At 50.7% G+C, this 20,218-nt stretch overlaps 8 protein-coding genes across 8 annotated transcripts; 4 read left to right on the top strand and 4 right to left on the bottom strand.

The window, feature by feature from the left end:
• Positions 1 to 87: 87 nt before the first annotated feature.
• M406DRAFT_333102 (uncharacterized protein) lies at positions 88 to 1,615 on the top strand (the record flags this gene model as incomplete). Its single annotated transcript, XM_040920813.1, has 4 exons — positions 88 to 156; positions 190 to 621; positions 952 to 1,000; positions 1,296 to 1,615. 4 exons carry the CDS (start codon positions 88 to 90, stop codon positions 1,613 to 1,615), a joined length of 870 nt encoding a protein of 289 aa, XP_040773713.1.
• Positions 1,616 to 2,801: 1,186 nt separating this feature from the next.
• M406DRAFT_347640 (MFS general substrate transporter) lies at positions 2,802 to 4,652 on the top strand (the record flags this gene model as incomplete). Its single annotated transcript, XM_040922314.1, has 3 exons — positions 2,802 to 2,905; positions 3,104 to 4,001; positions 4,168 to 4,652. 3 exons carry the CDS (start codon positions 2,802 to 2,804, stop codon positions 4,507 to 4,509), a joined length of 1,344 nt encoding a protein of 447 aa, XP_040773712.1. The 3' UTR covers positions 4,510 to 4,652.
• Positions 4,653 to 4,909: 257 nt separating this feature from the next.
• On the bottom strand, positions 4,910 to 7,548 carry M406DRAFT_265054 (amine oxidase catalytic domain-containing protein; the record flags this gene model as incomplete). The annotated part of the gene is made up of 3 exons (XM_040917709.1): positions 4,910 to 5,214; positions 5,310 to 7,102; positions 7,175 to 7,548. The coding sequence occupies 3 exons, from the start codon at positions 7,546 to 7,548 to the stop codon at positions 4,910 to 4,912; spliced, it is 2,472 nt and encodes an 823-aa protein (XP_040773711.1).
• Positions 7,549 to 13,308: 5,760 nt separating this feature from the next.
• M406DRAFT_323670 (uncharacterized protein) lies at positions 13,309 to 14,013 on the bottom strand (the record flags this gene model as incomplete). Its single annotated transcript, XM_040919798.1, has 2 exons — positions 13,433 to 14,013; positions 13,309 to 13,376 (listed from the first exon to the last, which is right to left on the bottom strand). A coding segment is annotated over exon 1 (416 nt), but the record flags the coding sequence as incomplete, so codon positions are not given.
• Positions 14,014 to 14,993: 980 nt separating this feature from the next.
• Positions 14,994 to 16,005, top strand: M406DRAFT_264248 (uncharacterized protein; the record flags this gene model as incomplete). Its single annotated transcript, XM_040917646.1, has 4 exons — positions 14,994 to 15,206; positions 15,268 to 15,406; positions 15,429 to 15,607; positions 15,679 to 16,005. The coding sequence occupies 4 exons, from the start codon at positions 14,994 to 14,996 to the stop codon at positions 16,003 to 16,005; spliced, it is 858 nt and encodes a 285-aa protein (XP_040773709.1).
• Positions 16,006 to 16,400: 395 nt separating this feature from the next.
• M406DRAFT_72712 (uncharacterized protein) lies at positions 16,401 to 16,992 on the bottom strand (the record flags this gene model as incomplete). The annotated part of the gene is made up of 2 exons (XM_040925571.1): positions 16,401 to 16,483; positions 16,539 to 16,992. The coding sequence occupies 2 exons, from the start codon at positions 16,990 to 16,992 to the stop codon at positions 16,401 to 16,403; spliced, it is 537 nt and encodes a 178-aa protein (XP_040773708.1).
• Positions 16,993 to 18,213: 1,221 nt separating this feature from the next.
• On the top strand, positions 18,214 to 18,930 carry M406DRAFT_264782 (uncharacterized protein; the record flags this gene model as incomplete). Its single annotated transcript, XM_040917691.1, has 3 exons — positions 18,214 to 18,340; positions 18,408 to 18,623; positions 18,692 to 18,930. Coding segments are annotated over 3 exons (582 nt in total), but the record flags the coding sequence as incomplete, so codon positions are not given.
• Positions 18,931 to 19,671: 741 nt separating this feature from the next.
• Positions 19,672 to 20,052, bottom strand: M406DRAFT_263533 (uncharacterized protein; the record flags this gene model as incomplete). The annotated part of the gene is made up of 2 exons (XM_040917598.1): positions 19,672 to 19,959; positions 20,029 to 20,052. 2 exons carry the CDS (start codon positions 20,050 to 20,052, stop codon positions 19,672 to 19,674), a joined length of 312 nt encoding a protein of 103 aa, XP_040773706.1.
• Positions 20,053 to 20,218: the final 166 nt, after the last annotated feature.

Below are 20,218 nucleotides of genomic sequence, written 5' to 3'. Positions count from 1 at the left end.
ATACCCTTTTCACAAACAAATCTCAAAGATTACCCAGTGGCACTTCAAAGCCCCGAACATCCTGAATAAATACCACATTGTCCAAAAATGTTGAAGAAATTCAGAAAGAGTGTGAAGGTGACGGAAAAGAAGAGAGGAACCAGCGACACACTTGCGGTAGAAGAACCATACTGTCATGCTTGTGGACAGCGAACACCGATTCGCAGCACCTTTGGTGGCAGCATCTCTTCTCGAGACGGCGATCGAATCTCATGGAACAGCTCGTCGGCCTCAGACAGCGGGTACGGGAGCATCAGCAGCAGTAGCGAGTCTCGGACGTCCAGCTCTCACGTCGAGGGCTTCACCCCTTCTTCGATGGCATCACTCCCGCCCCCGAGGAGATGTCCAACATACTCGTCCAGCCTTTACTCAGACGACGTCGACCATCATGAAACGGCGGTCCATCCGATGCCAATCACAGTCGAGGATGAGGATGAGGAAGATGAGGATCTGTTCGATCTGCAGCCCGTCACGGCGGTAGAATACCACGAGGACCACTTCGATCTCCCGCCCAGGACGCTGAGCAACTACTCTAACAATTTCACGCCCAAGTCACGATTCGCCCGGCTCAACCAGCTTCCAGTTGCAAGCCCAAGAGCCATCGTGTTGGCAGATGATTTCTTTGATTTGAATGCTGGCATCGAGATGGCACAAGATCAAGAAGAACGTTCGGAAGTAAAACGGACAAGTTGGCGCAAGAAGGGGAAGCTATCAGCGGCGTCAACATGGCCTTCCCGTCTGAGGAGTCTATCATTGGGAAAGACGAGCAAAGACTGATGAAAGGTTTAATTATGAGGTCATCCATTAGAGTAGTAATTGAACAATCATTTGGGGGATAATGGAGCATTTATTTTCCGCTTGCTCTCTGTATGCATTGAATGAGCGCGACATCATCCCCCTATGTTTCAGCAGTTTGAGGGGAGGTGGACATCAATTGATGAGTATGTGCGAGGGAGGAAGAGTAAGACAATGAGCAGAGTGACAACAAGGCAGAAGACCATTTAATCTGTATACATCCAAGCTACATAGAACATCATATCTGCCCATGGTAGAAAGAATCTCCCTATATTCCAATGACGTAATTTCCCCAGAGATCTCATAGGATATATTACGAGAGGTAGCGTCGCCTACAGGTACTCTTACCGTCACAATGACTAAGACTCTTTTCAGCCCACCATTTCTGAATTTGTTGACATTCTCTGGTCAATATACTGGAACCTCATGGATTCATCAAGCACCGTAACACATATGGCCAGAGAGAAGTAGGGCCTCAGCAACCTGGCTGAGGCGGAGAGGCCATGCAAAAGAGAAGACGCCGCTCAAGGACGAGATCGCCGAAGGCGTTCCGGCCTTCCAAGAGATGTGGTTCAGATCCGTCTGTTTATGTATCACGGCGATACGACAGCTCATTTCCCCGCGGAAGCGCAGTCTCCATGATCTCTTGCGCATGCACGAGGATCGACCGCCTGCCCTGACGGAGATCATTGCAGTTCATTTCCCAAGATGGCCAGAGGCCAAGCACAACAGAGAGCGCGTCAAGAGGACTTTGTGGATCAGTGTCTGTCTGGTGGGGTAAAAGCACCATAAAGAAGCCTGCTGCGGGGAAGGGAAAGGAAGAGGAGGGGAAGTGGGTACTGGGACGCTCATACCCTGCTGCCAGTGCAATCATAGGGCGTTGGTGATGCCAGAAGAGTTTCTTCGAGAGGCATCGCCTCATCTGGTTCATTGACGCTGGTGATGATGACGACGGTATTGTGGGTGATGAGGCGGAAAGGAGAAGGATGATTTCAAGTTTACGTGGCCTCTTTGTCTTTTATTGTTCACCTTTTGCTTCTTTCTTTGACAGGACGACCACCATTCACGGTGAGGATTGGGACCCATGCAATCGATATCCACAATTCACTGCAGATGTGGGAGGGAAAGCCGGGCCGGGATCTGGCTGGAACCGGTCCCCTCTCATCGAGTCGAGAGCTCTACGGCGATGGGGTTCCAGAGTCGTTCACAGGGCAGAACAGTACATTTGGACGAGAGTCAGATGCTTGGCCCCGTCAATGCTGCATGCTGAACTACTCTTTGAGTACCGAGGATTTACCGCAAGCTACAGGACGCTCATTAATCACTGAAAGACTGCTTGCCAGCATCGCCCAACGCTGAGCTGGATCAAGAAGAGTCATTCGGCGTAGTTGATAATATGAATGCTTAAGTCGGCGTACTAAGCACTTGCATTCAGTCCCGTGCTACTCTACTTGTGTGGACTTATGCACGAGCTTCTGCGCTTGCATGGACTCCTGCTTCTCTGCTGCCGTAACGTGCAGTGACAACCGCAGCTTGCACACGACGATCCTTCTGGCGTTGCTCCCCCTCTCAATGATTGACCTCACCGACCTGTCGAGTGAGGAGAAGGAGGAGAAATGCCAAGGACTCTGTGTGCCCTTCTCTCTCTTTGCTATTCCCGCGAGAAATGTTCCACTGCTGAACCTACTTCGAGTAAAGCACTGTCTTTAGCGCAACGGACACTGCTGACCCTTATCCGTTCCCGGCACCGTGAATGAGTGAGTTTAGGAAGACACATCCAAAGTTGGCCTACTAGCATTTTCATATAACTACTGTAAAACTATCCATCCGAGTCCTCACATGGCCACAATCTCACACCACGCCCTCTCTCTCCTCCTTATCCTCAACATAGGTCTTTCTTGAATAACCCGGCACATTGATCTTTCCCCTAGCAATTTTACTCTGGTGACGCACACACGGCGGGCATCATGCTGGGCAGCTCCGCTACCTCGATCGAACTCAGAGAGGCTCCCGTCCACGAGCATCATCCCCTCAACGACGATGAACCATCATCACCTCTTGCAGCCAAGACGTCAGGCAATGAACCAGAACCTCCATTTCCAGAAGCAGTGACATCAGGCAAGAGAAGAAGCACTGCACACGATACTGAAAAGGGCATCAACAGCAGCCCATCTATTGATACTGGCATTGCAGCCGCCGCCACCACCACCTCCTTAAACGATGACAACGACAAACTCGGGAATGGCATCTCATCCCTTCCCGCACCCAGCATTGCCTCTCAGCCTTTAGAGCGCTGGAACTACCCTCGCAGTAACCGAGGCCGCGTGTTGGCCGCCTTCTGGTCGCTCATGGTGCTCGGCCTCGGAGATTCCGGCTACGGCGCCATCATCCCCTACATGAGGCCCTACTACGACCTCTCCTACACCCTCATCTCGCTCGTCTTCCTCACCCCGTTCGTGGGCTACACCCTGTCCGCCTTTTCCAACAACTGGATCCACACCCACTTCGGCCAGCGCGGCGCCGCCCTCCTGTGCGGAGGCTGCCACCTGGTCGCCTTCATCGTCGTCTCCCAGCATCCTCCGTACCCGGTCCTGGTCATCGTCTACATGCTCGCCGGGTTCGGCAACGGCATCGGCGACGCCGCCTGGAACGCCTTTGTCGGCGCCATGGCCAACGCCAACGAGCTGCTCGGCCTCATGCACGCCTTCTACGGCGTCGGCGGCGTGCTGGGCCCCCTGATCGCCACCTCCATGATCACCAAGCTCGGCCTGGGCTGGTACGCGTACTACTACGTCATGATTGCCGTGTCTGCCGTCGAGTTGGCCTTGCTAGTCTCGTCGTTCTGGCCTGTGACGGGGCGCGTGTTCCGGGAGGCGCACCCGACGACGACGGGCACGGGCACTGGAAAGGGCACGTCGAGCATGCACGAGGCGCTGTGGCAGATGCCTGCTGCTAGGGTGTCGTGGCTGTGTGCTGCCTTTCTGCTGTGCTATGTGGGTGTTGAGGTTGCTCTGGGCGGGTGGATTGTTACGTTCATGATCAAGGTGAGGCAGGGTGCTGCGTTTGCGAGTGGTATGACGGCCACAGGGTTCTGGCTGGGGTTGACTGTAGGACGAGTCTTTTTTGGGTTTCTGACGCCTAAGCTGGGCGAGCGGCTGGCTTTGATGGTATGTGACTGATGCGTTTCTTCATTTACATTCTTCTCCTTCTCCGGCAACGTTTTCCTTCACCCCCCTCCACCTTTTTGCCTCCAACATCATTCCATAATCTATCCTTTCAACCTGCAAAGACAACTCTAGGCTGACTCTGCTCTTCCCTCCTTTGAACGAAAAGATCTACCTCCCCGCCGCCATGGGCCTCGAGCTCCTCTTCTGGCTCGTCCCCCAGTTCATCGTCTCCGCCGTAGCCATCGCCCTTGTGGGATTCTTCCTGGGCCCCCTCTTCCCGGCTGTCATCATCGCCGTCTCCAAGTCTCTGCCCAAGCACCTCCATGTCAGCGCCATCGGCTTCGCTGCTGCCTTTGGGGGTGGAGGCGGTGCCGTGCTGCCCTTTGCGGTGGGTGCCATTGCCCAGTCCAAAGGTGTGGCTGTCCTGCAGCCTATTGTTTTGGCCTTGTTGGCCGTACAGCTTATGCTCTGGTTGGCGCTGCCCAAGTTTAGTAAGAAGCGTGACTGAGTAGGCTGGCAATTACCGGCAGAAAGGGGGCCGGAAATGAAGCAGATGCTTGTTCTTTGAAAAAGGGAGTTTGCCTGCATTTTCGTGGGAGTTGGTCTTGTGTGATCTTACTGAATATATAAGCACATAGATCTTTATCGTTCACTCTCATATACCACCTGTGACAACAATCACAATCTAAGGAGACGATATTAAGTACTGAGCCCATAGGCACTGCATGAAGTAGCAACAGCCACCAACGGCACAAACAACTATCCACTACTCCACACCGTCATGAAATAGATACAAGTAACGTGGCAATGATTAATTAAATTCTTTTAACTACATCATGTACATCCCCAGCGCGTTGCAATAGGGTCAAGTACACGATTCCTTGATGTACAAGAAAGAAACAGTTCCTCTAGACAATCGAGTCCGTCTCATAGTACCAGTCATTAGGATCATACGGGAACTTGCGCACGACCACGTCACCGGTGTAGTCCCAGAAGTCCGCCTCCTGAGCCGAGTAGTCGATCTCGCACGTGCCCGAGGTCTGCTTCTGCCCGAAAGTGTCGACAGCGACAGTGGTGCCGTTCTCGTACTGGATCTTGACCATGTTGACAGTGCTGCGACTTTGGTCCAGGTTGAAGTAGTTGGAGGGCATGAACTGGACGCCCGAGTGAGCGGTGGTGAAGACGGTGTTGGGCAGATCACCAGTGTGGGGAACTGTTAAGGCATCAAAGTTAGCTGGGGGGCATTCCATTTTGCCAGGGTGGTAGGAATGTTGCTAATATAGCTTGGGAGGATGTGCGATCACTTACCATGGTGCATGCCCAGGTTGAACCAGACGACCAGATCCTCCTGGTCGAGGCTCTCGCCGTCAAAGAACTCGGCAAAGTTAACAGGAGGATCATTGACGTCCTGGCTGTTGTAGGCGTGAGCCGACTTGGGCTCGGTATCCTTCTGACGGGTGAACTGCACATCGTACTCGGCCCAGTGTGCGGCGTTGACCAGGTTGCTGCTGTTCTGGACCGTCAGGTGGGCAGTGCCCGTGTAGGGCAGCACGCGGTAGCCGCGCATCTCGCCGTAGTCGTTCAGCTCGTCCTGGTTGACGACAAGGACCTGGGTGACGGAGTTGGTGTCCCAGTTGATACGGCCCTCGTCCTCGCTCTCGATGAACTTGCGCTCGAGCTTCATGGTGTTGCGGGTCTTGTTGCCGGACCAGGGGTAGGTGGTCGTCACGGGCGTGTTGGTCATGAGCTGGACCGTGTTGGCAGTGCCGAGGATGTCGAAGTCGGCCTTGAAGTTGAGCACGTGGTCGTGCATGGAGCCAGAGAGGAAGTCGTGGATCTGATAGCCGTAGTCCTGGTTCGCGGCGAAGTAGGCAGACTGGATGTAGCCCGAGGCACGCACCTCGACGGCAATGGAGCCGTCCAGGAAGAAGGTGTAGGTGAACATGTAGTCGTAGTTGCCCACAGTCGACACGGAGCGCACAGAGAAGTACGTGTTCTTGGTCACGGCAACGTACTCGCTGTTGGAGTGCCGCTGGATGGGGAAGTCGGCATCGTACTCGAACAGGCAGATGCTGTTGATGTGCGTGTGCACAGTCTCGGACACGTAGAAGGTCGAGTTGAGGTACGTGCTGTAGCTGGGGCAGTCATAGCCAGAAACCAGCTCGAAGGCGTAGGGGCCAAAGCCGTAGTAGCTGTCCAGGTACGCGGTGCCAGACTGGACGGGGTCGTTGCCGGCGTAGTGGGCCAGCGCCTCGTTCAGGGCAAGCTCGTAGATGAGCCGCTCGCCCTTGTACCGGATGTCGTGCAGCGAGATGCCAGAATCACGAGAGAAGCCAATGTAAAAGCTGAAGTCCATCCACTCGACGTACTTTTGCTCGGCGTCGACGGAGAAGCGGTTGCCAGCGGGCGCGACAGAGACAGGCGGGTAGAGGACGTCCATGGGCAGGATCTCACCTTGCTGGTCGGTTCCGGCCCAAGCACCTTCGACGTTGGCGCCGTTCTTGACGAAGCCCTCGCTCCAGTAGGCGGCACGGAACTCCTCGGTGGTCTCATAGAAGATGTCGTTGTACAGCCAGCCCTCGAGCTTCCACTGGCTTGGGTCACGGCCGGTAACATCCGACTTGAAGAAGAGTCCAAGAGGAAGAAGGGTCTCGGCGTCGTACTCGTCGGTGGGGTAGTTCCAGAAGGTATCCCAGCGGACGATACGTCCATCCTCTTGCCACAGAGGATCAATGCCCCAGATATCCAGAGTGTCGTTGTCCAGGCCCAGACCAGTGCCGTTCCACAGGTCCAGGGTGATGTCGGATATCGACGCGCTGATGGGGTACAGCCAGTCTGTATACAGGGCATCGTCGTCATCCGCAGCAAGGTTGCGCACCTTGCCCTCCGTCTTCTTGGTCAGAGGGTAGGTAAGAGGCTGATAGGTGACGGTAGCGTTGTCGATAGGGACTGGGCCAACCATCAGATCTTGATAGTAAGGCTCATCGGTGGCTCGCACATCGAGCACAACCTTGGCCCACTTGGTGGGTGCCGCCGTGCACTCGCTGTCGATATATGCCAAGGCATCAGTCTTGTTGGGCTGAATGGCCTCCACAAGGATACTATTTTAAAATTCATTGTCAGCTGTGTTGGGCATATCTTATATATGTATATATATATATATAAGAACTCACATTGTGTTATCCCATGGGCCGGCATCCTCCGAAACCGTCAAGTTGAACTGCTCCTGCGCAAACAGCCAAGCAACAACACTGGCAGCATCAGAATCGTCGAGCTGGTCCCACACATTCTGCTTGGGGGCCGTGATCTCCACGGCACCCGCGCCAGAGCAGGAAGCAGTCTCGTTGCGGGCCGTCAACCTGTGCAGGTTGACATCGCGCTTGCCCTTCAGCACGTTGGACATGGCCTTGCGCCCGTGGCCCTTACGAACCCAGGACGCCTTGGGCTCGGGAGAAGGGCGGGCGAGCACATTCTCTGCCAGCAGCCCGAGGGTTGCCAGAGAGAGTGTGACGGCCGAGCCGGTCGAGATAGAATCCGAGAGTCTCATGATTGCTTTGCGATCACTTCTCGTTGCCAAGCAGAGCGGGAAAAAACCACTTTGCCTAGTAGGAGATTGTCGAGAGAGGTGAAGAGCCAACAAGAAGCAACCTGATCATCCATCGCGGGAACCATCATGGCTATTTATCAAAACCACCTCTGGACGACATCAAAGATTCGAGCCAGGGCCCCCCTTCCCCACGTAGACAGCTTCCTCCTATCAGGGTCATGGAGTAGTCTACCTGGCCGAGGTTGTCATCTCCCCTCTTGGACAAACAAATAGGACTAGTCAACTCCACACTCGGATATTCTCATTACCTTGAAGATCGACAGCAGGATGAAAGCCTTCTGACCTTATCATGGCGCGGTCCAGTGAACTCTCCAGCGGGGTTGTCCGGCTAGCACTCCCTATGCAGGTATAGGTCTGCGCTAAGCTCGGTGATTAAGTCGCGAGGCTGTCAACCAGCTGGGGGGGGGGGGGGTGGTAGTGCACTTCATCGTAGCTGTGGTACCACAGAAGGTTTGTCATTTTGGTACGGAACTGCCGGTGATATCGGTCCAGGACGGAGCAGTCGAGGAGTATAAGGTGGATAGACGACATCGGCGAGAGCCTTGACAGGCGGGAAGGATAGATACGACGAACCGGGGGCTTGTAAGTATTTTGTGGATCCTAATAGATAAGGTTGGCCTCGCTGGACGCTCTTGATATCGGTATCCGCGCCGATGACTAGTAGCAGCAGTAAACATTGCCAGCACGTGGCCAGGTTAAACCTTCTATAATGAGAAACAATGCAACATACGTGTTGGCAGCCTGATCGACTAGAACATGGGAGGAAGATAGCAAGGGTTCTTCTAGCCAGGGACAACGTCGGCTGGACCTCCCAGGACGGTGTAGTGCTACGACAATGCAATCGACCGAGAGCGAAACTCTATACTCGACACTCTCTCCTTTTTTTTTTTTTTTTTTTTTTTTGGCTCTCTCTCTCTCTCTCTCTCTCTCTCTTTTCCTTCCTTCAGCCGGCTGGATCAATGCTTGGCTTCCAAACTCGATGAGTGTGTTCGTGGTTCACTCGTTTCTCATGCGACACCGACTGCTGAGATAAAAGGCAGCTACAGTGAGTGGGTGACAAGCTGGAGGCAACACCTTGAGGCATATGATCGAGTAACAGTCGAGGTGGGGGCTGAAAACGGGTGATGTTCGTACCCCAGGTTTTTCAGGGTCGGGGCTACCAAGCATTTCTGAGGTTGCAATGCTATGGAGTTGAACATTGAACCAGGTCTAGGATCTATGTAAGATACCATCCTCCGCTGGACCCCCCACTGCTGTCGTGGAGACGTGACGACATCTCTCCATCTCGAAGCCGAGGGTACGTTCTCAGCTGCCGAAGGATGGACCCTTGGCTGCCAGTGCTCCTTTGATTGTAGGTAAATGAGGAGGCGTGGCTCACGAGTTGGCAGTCCGAGACGTGGTCAGCCTTTGGCTTGACTCGCCAAGCCAGGGAGGGACGCAGAGGGTTGGATTGCCTCATGAAAAGGGCGGCATGGCACAGGAAATGAAAGGTTGATACGCAGCCCGCCTTGGAAGCGGCACGTCTGGCATGAATAGAAACATTGGGCTGGACCTTGACGGCTCAATAGCTTCACGCTAAGTCCCGTCTTGTCAGGTCCACCCGGCAGCCTTATCTATCGAATAGAACTGCTCATTTCCGGCAATTAGTGAACAAAGGCAATCAGATAACTTAGCTTGCCTTTACAATTCTTGATCTCTATTGTTATGCATTACTGTACGTACATTCATTATACAGTACATGCCTGAGCCATGGAGGGGCTTGCTTAAGAGAACAATGTAATCCGAGGTGCATCACATGCATCTTTTCCACCCTCATCCCCCTTTTCTCTGGCCGCCTTGCTGCAAAGCTGAGGAATGAATACACCTACAAGATAGACAGTGGGCCGTCATTTGATTGTGAAACATGGCTGTTTTCAAATATGATTTAGGCCTAATTTTAATGCTAGAATCATGCATGCCGGGCCATAAACTTACTGTACTGGCAAGACCAAAGTCATTCTATTTCTATACCAGCAGGATATTGCTGGTTCCAGGAAGCAGCAACGGAAATGATTAGCTCAAGGCCGGATAGACAAAATGCCGATGTACTTTTACACGACGAGAGAAGAAGCAAAAGTGGAAACATAGGACATCATTATACCGATTTATGAGCCGATTCTCAAAGGATGATTGATTCCCCATGGGCGAGTATGACGTTGAGAAGAGCACACTACACTATAGTACGTCTAATAATATAACGTTCCAAGACTAGCCAATATTCTCTCCGTCGGTGTGACGTCTGGCTCTATCTAGAGTTCGTGACAGTCTAACTTGCCATCGCGGATGAGGCACTTCAAAGGCCACACAGGAACATATTGTTGTGCCGGAATGCGACCCTTCAGAACGACATTTGACTAATCCGTGGACGTCACTCGACCGGTCTCCAATTCCCTTGCCCATGAATTCTTGCAGGGCATATGCAACTGTGGGTGTTGGTCGGCATTTGCATACTGTGAAATCGGATGCAATTGCTCATCTTACTGCCACGTCCTAGAGGGGTTGCCTGCACGCCCCCAGCACCCTCCTATTACCCTATTAATATGAATGGACGTAGCTGTTTTAACAATTCAATCCCATCATATGAAGTAGTCAAAACAGCATTCCGGGTGACAACCTTCTTGTAAACATCCTTTCCATCCTCAAAGGGACTGGTCTATTCACCATCGTCTTGTGACTTCAATTTCGACGTTCCTCTATACGCACGCAGCCAGCACTCTAGAGAGTCGCAGGTTCATCATCATGACTTCTGTCCCTGAACATGCAGGGTCAAAACTTTCTAGGATCACCCATGCTCAGACCGATCTCTTATATTCACGCCCACAAATTGTTATAGTAATCGCCCACTCGAGCATCCACCTAGGCATCCCTTAAGAGTTCGGAGCGAACCTATGGAGACAAAAGTGGTGCGTAATCGGCTCACTGGCCACACCATCTGATTCCGAATTTCGGCCAAAGTGAAATACAACCACTCCTTTTGCTGTGGAAAAGCCGGCAACCTGACGAAGGCCACTAGGCATTTTGCGGAAGAACCCTAGTCCCCTTATACGTCTTATTTGGCTTTATACCTCAAAATAAATAGGGGGTGCAACATTAAAGTGTCAAAAGGTTTACGACCAGAGCCGCCCGAGCAGGACGGGCGCCAGTCGGCTTGGTCAGTGGGGAGTCACGGACCCAAAGGTGACAGGAGTTGCTATGGACAACTCAAAGCTAGCATTGGTAGGGTGCCGATCTGCAGTTGGACATTACCCAAGTATCACGAGTAGTCAAGTCCATAGCTGGCTCAACAAATCCTCATCGACTCTTCTCCTGGGTACACCATTGGCTCACTTCCGTAAACAGAATGTGAACTGAACATGGAAATGCCGTCAGCACCTGTGATGCACTTTCTTCAAGCAAAAAATATATGGCAACCTATCAAGGTCTAGGCACAGGCCCAGAGACGCCGATTTCGATAAATGGTAGTAATCATGGCACCTCACCCGTCTCGACAATCACTGATTCATGGGAATTCTCAATCACAGGTGTCAGAAGAGCCACTCAAATGCCGGGTTTATACTGGCCTAGCGTACACCAAACATTAATATGGTTCATGTACAGAGCCGTATCTATCTAGAGCTACTACATACCTCACCGGGCTATCGGTATTGCTCTCTGAAAGGATTGGTCATTTAGATGGTACCGTGCCTGCTTGCTTCAACAGTTGGAAGACTCTGGATGAACCCACAGGCGCGGCTGGTGTCATGTATGCGTTGCCCAATCAGCTCCCATAGAATCGTCACGTTTTGCTGGCGCTCCAAGAAAGAATTAACTTCTCACCTGTAGTATTGGAGGGTTGTTGACTTTGTCGCTAAAAGCCTCGGCGCAGAGGGTGACATGTCTGCAGGTCGAGCATCCGCTGTGCTAAGACGCCCAAGCCACCATCGCGGAAGTTGTGGATCTGAGGCTTTCATGCCGAGAATTAAAAGAGTTTGCCGTTGAAGTCTACTCTTGCAAGTACACCCCAGCCTAGCAAAGCAATCACATGCAAATCTAAAGCTAAACGCAATCAAGGTTAAAGGCGCATTACGCTATAACAATTGCAAAGGACAAAGCGAATCGGCATGAGTGCTATGCCGCACTAAAGACATAAGAAATACAAGGGCACAGAACGGCCTTTTTTTAAGGGTTGGCCATATGCATATCTGAGTAGTGAGGTTATACATCATCGTAATCGTGTCGTCAGTCCGCTCCGGACAGTGTTATCTGGCCACGGACAGTTGTTATGATTCAATGTTTGTTGTGAGCCTTGAGCTGATAAGCTTCAAATTATGAACATCCGCTTTCATTATCGCAGGCCGCCCGTGGCGTTAGCTTTCCCGACGTCTCTTGGGCATCTTTGTCGGACCAAGGGACCTTGTGAGAGAGTCGTATGTGCGCTAATTAGCTTGTTTATTATGCGTACTTCAGCGTAAAAAAAGCCAAAAACAAAAAATATCTTGGGTCTATATAATCTTTCTGAAGACATGTGTTGAGGTTTTCTGGAGAGCCGTCTGAAGCAAAATTCTCAAGTCCAAACGTCCATATGTGTTAAATCGCAGCGCTAGATAGGCCCTTTTCGGTACAAATTACTCTAAGTTGCCTCCCGCCCCTCCCAAGAAAAAAAAAATTAGACCACAAGCGGTGCGTGGTCTGCCCCTGGGGCCAGAAGCTCATCGTTGTGCAAAGACCAACTTGACAATTTGTAATCTAACTGGTTGTGACTGGAAGGATTGAGCGAGAGACTTGAGCCTCACGATCGGAATACACTCATGCAAAGGCCATTACGGAACTGAAAGGTCGGCTTCAAAGCCCCAGCCAGTCCACAAGCCAGACAACTTCATGATCGTATTCGAGAAACTCGTTACATACTAGTCCCGGCTAAGAAGGCAAAGTTTTCGGCCTGCCACAGGTACATATCCTGCTACGCCTGTGATTACAGCAGTGGCGGTGACGTCCAAAGCGTTCACATGGCGAAAGAGATGCAAAAGTGTTGAGATGCTGCAGAAAAACGGGTTGTAATAATTCTGCACAAGACATCGCAACAATGGCTAAAGTGTTGGAGGGAATCAACATGGAGGACCGCGTCTACCGTTCTGTGCAAGCAAGGCTTTTGTGGAAAGGCTTCGCCCCTGGGATGAAGATGTCGGTAATCCACCCGAGAGCTGACAGAAGCAGGCATGAGAATCTATTCAGGAAGGTCTGAAGTTGTAATCTTAGCAGAGGTAGCCCCCAATCATTTCGTTCCAAGATCGTTGTTGCCGACTCAGACACCCAAGCGACTGTGGCTATGTGGACGTCTTTCGTCTCACTTGTAGCTCTGCCTTGGAGCCCTGAAGAGATTCCAATGCCTCGAGTCAATCCTTGTTTGATCCTTAATCAGTAAAATGAATGATCGGTTACATTTGCTAGCATTGCCAACGTGCTATAAATCACTACGAGACTCTGCGAATATCATGTGGTAATAGGTTGCACTGATCAATTGTAACTCATTCCAGTCATATGCCGATTGGAGTGTGACGGTGGACACTGCTTGGTTAAGTACTCTAAAGGCTGAAGCTGCGAGTACTCTACCCTCCATCACAGTATCGTGAGTGCGGCCCCTATCCCGACTCTCCCCTTCCCAACAGCCTCTTCTGTTTCGCTAGCCATCTCAACATCTTAGGCCATCCTGGTCAAAATGGTGAAGTAGACCTCGTCGGGTATTCGCCTGGCTAGAAACGTTTAGCAGGGGTCAAACAGAGATTCTTTGTTGGTCAATCAAACTTACATATCTCAGGTCGGGACAGTCTATGCAGCAACGTCGGCCCAAGTAACGACACCCTCAGTGGTGTCAGTGTCACGCGCAGCAACGTCGGCCCAAGTGACAACACCCTCAGTGGTATCAGTGCCACGCGCAGCGACGTCGGCCCAAGTAACAACACCCTCAGTAGTGTCAGAGTCACGCGCGGCGACATCCGCCCAAGTAACAACACCCTCGGTAGTGTCAGAGTCACGCGCAGCAACGTCGGCCCAAGTGACGACACCCTCGGTAGTGTCAGAGTCACGCGCAGCAACGTCGGCCCAAGTGACGACACCCTCGGTAGTGTCAGAGTCACGAGCAGCAACGTCGGCCCAAGTAACGACACCCTCAGTGGTATCGGTGTCGCGTGCAGCCACATCAGCCCAAGTGACGACGCCCTCAGTGGTGTCAGTATCGCGCTGCGTGACGACAGGCGCACCGAGAGCGGTGGCAACGAAGAGGAGGATGGAGAACTTCATTGCGACGGTGGATAAAGTCTGTAATAAGAGAAGGGATGTGACCAGTTTCTTTAGGAACAAACAAGGAGAGGCTGTACTTGGATAATAGGATCGACGAAGCTTGTATCAACGTCCAAGTCATATTCCCTTTGTCGGGCTGCTATCCCTTTATATGGTAGGCTCGCTCTCAGAGGCGGCACAATTACTCAATCGAAGACGACATGTCTTGGCCCGTCCTTGTGATTCTTCCACAAATTTCCTCCGCACCCATCTCTTCGGGGACCATTTCGTCCGGGACCATTCGCACTGTTGCGCATTAGTCTGAATGCCCTCAGCTCAACAACCAGCCCCCTGTACAAGGGATCACGTAGAGCCTAGCAAGATAGCTAGCTTGTACGGCTCCTTCTCCCACCTTCTCTCCACGACAATCGGATAAGATCCTTGACTTGTAGAGGTACTTAGGATTTGGTTCTTGACTTGAAGCGGCGTTTTTGGCATTGCCAAAGGCCCCCAAAGCAAGATACAAGTGCACTCACGACACCGCCGATGATAAAGCTTACTGTCTCAGTCATGTGATCACGACTAGGCTTGTAGGATCAGTTTAGAGATACGGGCAACGTTTCAGTCCTTGTGGAGAACGGGGATGCGGGCGGAAACATGCTGCAAAGGGGCCGAGGTGAGATTCAGAACCTCCGGAATCCTTATCACCTATCAAATCGTGGTCGTCAGCTGTAGGATTTGCGACTACTATAGTATCTGCCGCAGGATTGCAAGCGCTTCGGAGCCAAGGCCGCTTCCCGTTGCCAACGTCGTGGCGGCATTCGCTTACAGACTGTGGAGAGCCGATGTCGACACTTTGGGCATGAAACTGCGTGCTCCCGTACTTTTGGGGTTGGTTCGAAATCCTTTGCACAATATATGCAGTAATGCGCAAATGGACTTTTAAGTAGTATGCCATGATATAACAATATTCTTATCTTGAAACTTGCTTCCTTGGATGAGAGGCCGTTTCTGTCCTCCAGCAGATGAGCAGCTCATGAAGCGTTCACCAAACAAAATCAGGAGTTCCAGTGCTGTGTGTCATTGCTGTTATGGCTGACTTACAAACATACCGTGGCAATTGTCACTGTGGGCGCTTTCGTTTCACTTTGACAGTGCCCGAAATTCAAAGTGCAATACGTTGTTCCTGTGGTCTTTGCGAAAAGAAAGGCTATCTCTGGCTTGTGCCCCCAAAGGGCAGTTTCCAGGTGACCAAGGATGATGAGAACCTAAGCCACTACTATTGCAAATCTCTCCATGACCAGGTGTGTATTCAACTGATCCCTGGCCCCTTGCGTTTCCCTTGTTGACTAGCAAACCCACCAGTTTTGCAACTACTGCGGCACAGGAGTGGTTGGTGAACATCTGACTGGACCACTGAGTGGCCAGCTTGCTGTGAATGTGCGGGCGATCCAAGGGGTGAATCCTTTCAAAATTCAGTACGATAACCTTTTCCCATTCCACTGTCTTCCGTTTTCTGAACTTAGCCTGCAGGGTGACCACCAGCCACGCAGAGGAAGATAAACAGCAGACGCGAAACCCCAGTCGTTCCGAACCGCAAGCACAGCATTTGTTCTCATGCCACTGTGCGGCCGTCCAGGCGGAGCTTTTCACCCCTCTACAGGAGCAAGAGGTGAAAGAAGACAACTGTAGCTCATGTGTCAGAGTAAGCTCGAATCCAACAATCAGCATGACGAACTTTTTATGTTGAGACTTCTTACTCAATGACCTTGCCAGAATGCATATATAGGAGTTTATCCTACCAAGGATCAAGTCAAACTCCGCGGCATGGAAGATACCTTTGAGTACAAGAAGGCACCCGGGTACAGTGGCATCTCTCACTGCAAGACCTGTGGCGTCATGGTTTTCTCGAATATCTATGGACCACCCATTAGCATCTTCGACAAACTCCCTGCTGAGCGAAAGGAGCTAGCCCTGGCCGTCTACCATAAGAACTTGAATCTGAAGCCACTCAATGTAAGGACTGTAGAGGGTCTTGATTTGGGTTCTATTACTATCGAAAGGACGGATGAAGGGACTGATGGATATGCGCTCGATGAATAGCATATCCTAACCATCATTGTTTCCAATAATCAAGAAAGCCTTTTGTATCCGTATATGAAGTTGGAGTCCTACCTGTGTGGATGCATATATGTACATGTACTGAAGTTATCTGCGCTCATGATAAATTTTCTGGCTGCAGCGCCCATGATTACGCTGCCATGGCATATTAAACAAGGACAAATGTTAGCTTCAACAATTTGGTCGCAGACTTGCCGTCTCAATGTGTCCCAAGATTGCAGAAACATTCATTACATTGCGACATTATGGTTGCCTATAAGTTTTCTTGCCACCAAGCATCCTATACCAACCAAAACGACCCCGGTTTACATGAATATGTGGACAGCCAGCATACTTCATATAGACAGTCTTATCAGCCAGGTCTTCATGCGAAAGCATCATCTCACAATGGCTTGTGTGATGAGGATCTGCCAGATATCCATCCAGTACCGACCCACCCACCGCAGCACGCTGTGTTTTCCTCCAAGCATACATACAGTGAATGACTTGATAATGATAGTCCACATAGAACTCACTCCATTCCCCTTGAAGAATTTCATCCTCGGGTACAGGAGCACCGGTCTTGTTCATATCGTGGTAGAACGCCCAGTCGTTCCTTTCCATAAATTCCACTGCCAGTTCCGTATCATGGCACCTCCAAGGCACCCAACCCATGAGTATAGCATCAAATACACATCCAGCTTGTCTTGCCTGGGCAGCAGACTCACCGCACTCCTCATCAATCCTCAGCTCCAATGTTTCGGTGCCTTTGTTTGCCGTAGAATAAAATCCAACAAGCAGGATTCCACCAATGATCACCAATGACACCGCAAATAGGACAATAGCATAAAAGGGTTGACGGCGATATGGTGACTGCCGCAGATCTGAGACGTTGTCCTCCTTGTCTTCCGTGTCCATATTGCCATCAAGGTGTCCTGAGTCTCCCAGTGTCCCGGCCTGAGGGCTGTGGTCCACATATCTTGGGGACATGGTGTTTGAGGAGCTTCAGACTGTATGTTTGTTTCGAGTGTTGAGGTGGTTTGATGAAGAACGTATCTTTACAAAAGTCAGCTTGGAATTATATCCGCACCACAGTAAAGGCTCAACCTACTCTGGAGGAAACGCGTTGATCTCACGAGCAATCTTGATGTTCTGTTTGCTTCAAAAGACGGCTCAAGTTGCACACGCTGTGCAAAGCCACTTGGCGGGTTCGTTCGATCCAGTGACGGCCCTCAGAAGTGAAATGCTGTTTCAAAAGTATTGGTCTATCGAGAATTTTGCATTTATTCAGTTATGCGAAGTCTTCACAAAATGGAACGCCTGCGCTAGCTGGCATGCAATGCACAACTAGTTCTTCCTTTGGCTTACTGATGCACTACGGCTGACTTGAAAATGATGGTGGGGCCGAATTCTTACCCTGTCGTGGTACCTTTGTTGGTATGCAGCCCTGCGGCGTCGAATCAGCTCGTCACCGCGGACCAAGTCACGGCTTAGGTTAGCGGCTACGCTGTGCGAACAGCCTCGTCCACTAGATGATAAGGCAAACTAGGAGAAGCAAGTCTTCGGATTCCGGGAAATCCTTACGGCCCTTCTCTTCTGTCCCAGTGTTATCCGAGCTCGGACGTGCATTACTGAGGTCTCTTCATCTTGAAAGGATAGTCTGGCGTCCCCCAGGTTCAATTCGAATGAGAGCACGAATTGCTCGCACCGACACGCATGTCTTGGGTTATCAATTGTTCTCGCACAAGAACTCAATCGAATCTCAGTTCTATTGCTGTCACCGCCCATTCTTCACAATGCTTTCACAACTGAAAAGGCAATTCAACGAAGCAGTCTCCTCTCGGCTTGCGAAGAGAGATTATCAGACTCTTCCATCGCCGGATCAGAAAGATGAGGCCCTTGACAACATCTCGCTCCCTGCGTCGGACGGGGATCTCGCAGTCAATCTCAACTTAGTCCGAGAGTTACGAGTCCTGAAACTCACAGTCACTGTCCTAGCGAGTCTTTTGACGTTTGTCTGCATTTTCTGGGCCAGAAGAGAATTCTGGTCAAAGGACACTTTCATCAATATCGCCGAGCTTTACTGTGAGTCCTAACAGTCCCACTCCAGGTTTCTCTCGTAGTCATGAGAACTTACATAGATATTGATATGAATCAGCAACCGAGGGCGACAAGATCGACTACGTCCCGAGAAGCACCCCTGAACTCTACTCCCCAGCTTTCGAAGCTGTGGAATACAAGCCTGTCGTGTTTCACAATAACTTCCACGAAGATCGGACGCCTTGGCAGGGCCCCCCAACTGATGAGGTGGACAAAGCTTGGGATGCCATCTATCGAGGTAATAATTCAAACCATTTCTCTACACTCTATCTACCAGTATTCGAAGCTGAGTCCAGCCCCCTCAGGCGTCGGCGTGATCAAGATTCCAAAGGCACAGGCAGAGCAGTTGCCGAACCACACTCTGCCTATCCCAGGAGAAGAGGATGGTTATATTGTCGGGCTTGAAGTCTACCATCAACTACACTGTCTAGATTTCATCCGCCGAGCCTTGTACCCAGACTACTACGGTGGAGATAAAAGCATGAATGAGCAGGAGAAAAAGGAGTACTGGATCCATATCGGTAATTACAAGCCACACCAACGAACCACAGCTGAGTGAGGAAATACTAACACAATGTTGTAACCCTAGATCACTGTGTGGATAATCTCCGTCAGACAATCACATGCTACTCGGATATCAGCACCATTCCATGGAAATGGATGGACCGGGTGCAGTCAGAATTTCCAGACGCCCACACTACTCATGTCTGCCGTGATTTTGAGAAGTTAACTGAGTGGATGTTGCATCCTGATCGCCATTTTCCACAGGAGGAGTATCAGATTCGCTTGGAAGCGTTTCATGCAGCCTCTCATCATCACAATGAATGAGCTCATGTCTCAGAGATCATGATTATACTGAAGTCTGCGAAGGAAGCACCAAGTTTGGCTAAACACCCTTGGGGATCAACGTCTTTGGCCTGTATATAAGCTGTAGGCGTTTGTGGTTTACTGTTCAATGATCATCTGCTTGACTTTCACCAAATTTATTTCTTCTGACCACACTAGTTGAATGACTATGGGGTCTGGGTCAAAACGAGACATCCGCTTGCCAGATTATTCTCAAGAGAACGGTCCAAGTTGTACATCTGTAGACAGAAACAATTCCGTTCAATTGCTGATATTCCTGAGTTTGAAGCAAAGCTTCCAAGATGCCTGGTGTTTAGGCCGTGTGAGACAATCCTTTGAAATCATGACAAAGACGTGGGTCCGCTCTGGGCTCCAAAACTGTATATTCACCTAAAGAGTTGAAAGGGACTATCAACCATTTCTTTCACCTGTCCGTGCCACTCTTAAAACTCACCAGGTCTCAAATTGAGTAGCATAAAGAGAGGGATGAAGGAGAATAAGAAAAGAGGCAGAGAAATGATAATTCACAGAGCATGTGCAAGCAGAGATTCTGGTGAGACCAATTTGACCGATGCAAGAGGATCAGAATTTCGAACTGATAGTGAAACAAAACAATCGCATGTGCTGTTGGCTGATGCCCAAGCTTATTCTGTATTCTGTATTGGATTGATTTGCCCCTGTATGCAAGATATCTCAAGTTTCTATGTAGTGAACTTTACACTTCTAAGCCTCGAAAATGGGCTGTATTGCTTCCGCACCATCGTATCGAGCAACGACCCAATCATGCAAAGCTGCAAAGTTGCGGCAAGTATGTGGTACATCAGAGTCCACATAATTCCTTCCGAGGCCAGAGTAGTATTTTGTAGGTATAGGTGTCATGTCCCCCGAACACATGATATACTGCCGCATCTGTTCGATGCAGTGATTTTGGTGCAGCGCAGCATTGTCTGCTCTGGCTTTGTGCCCATGGGCCTCATAATGCTCCGGCATAAGGGCTTGCCGAAGTTGGTTCTGCAGCAGAGCAAGGATTAGCCGTGGTCATTACTCAGACTATGTATAAGGAAAATGAGGACAGCCTACCAAGCAATGAAGCGTATGAAACATATCCAGCCTGAGTTCATTTATCAGTTAACCATTCTCTGTGAAAGAACTCCGTCGAGGGTACATACCCAGCAACATAACCCCCACGTTGATGGTCGAAGTATAAATCGATATCCTGTTCACCCCAAGATTCTATGGCTTCTTCCCTCGTGATGAGAATGTAGCGGCC

This window comes from Cryphonectria parasitica (assembly GCF_011745365.1).
Source record: "Cryphonectria parasitica EP155 unplaced genomic scaffold M406scaffold_7, whole genome shotgun sequence".
Lineage (NCBI taxonomy): Eukaryota > Fungi > Ascomycota > Sordariomycetes > Diaporthales > Cryphonectriaceae > Cryphonectria > Cryphonectria parasitica.
The sequence above is the reverse complement of the archived record's forward strand: the minus strand, read 5'-3'. Positions and strand labels throughout refer to the sequence as shown.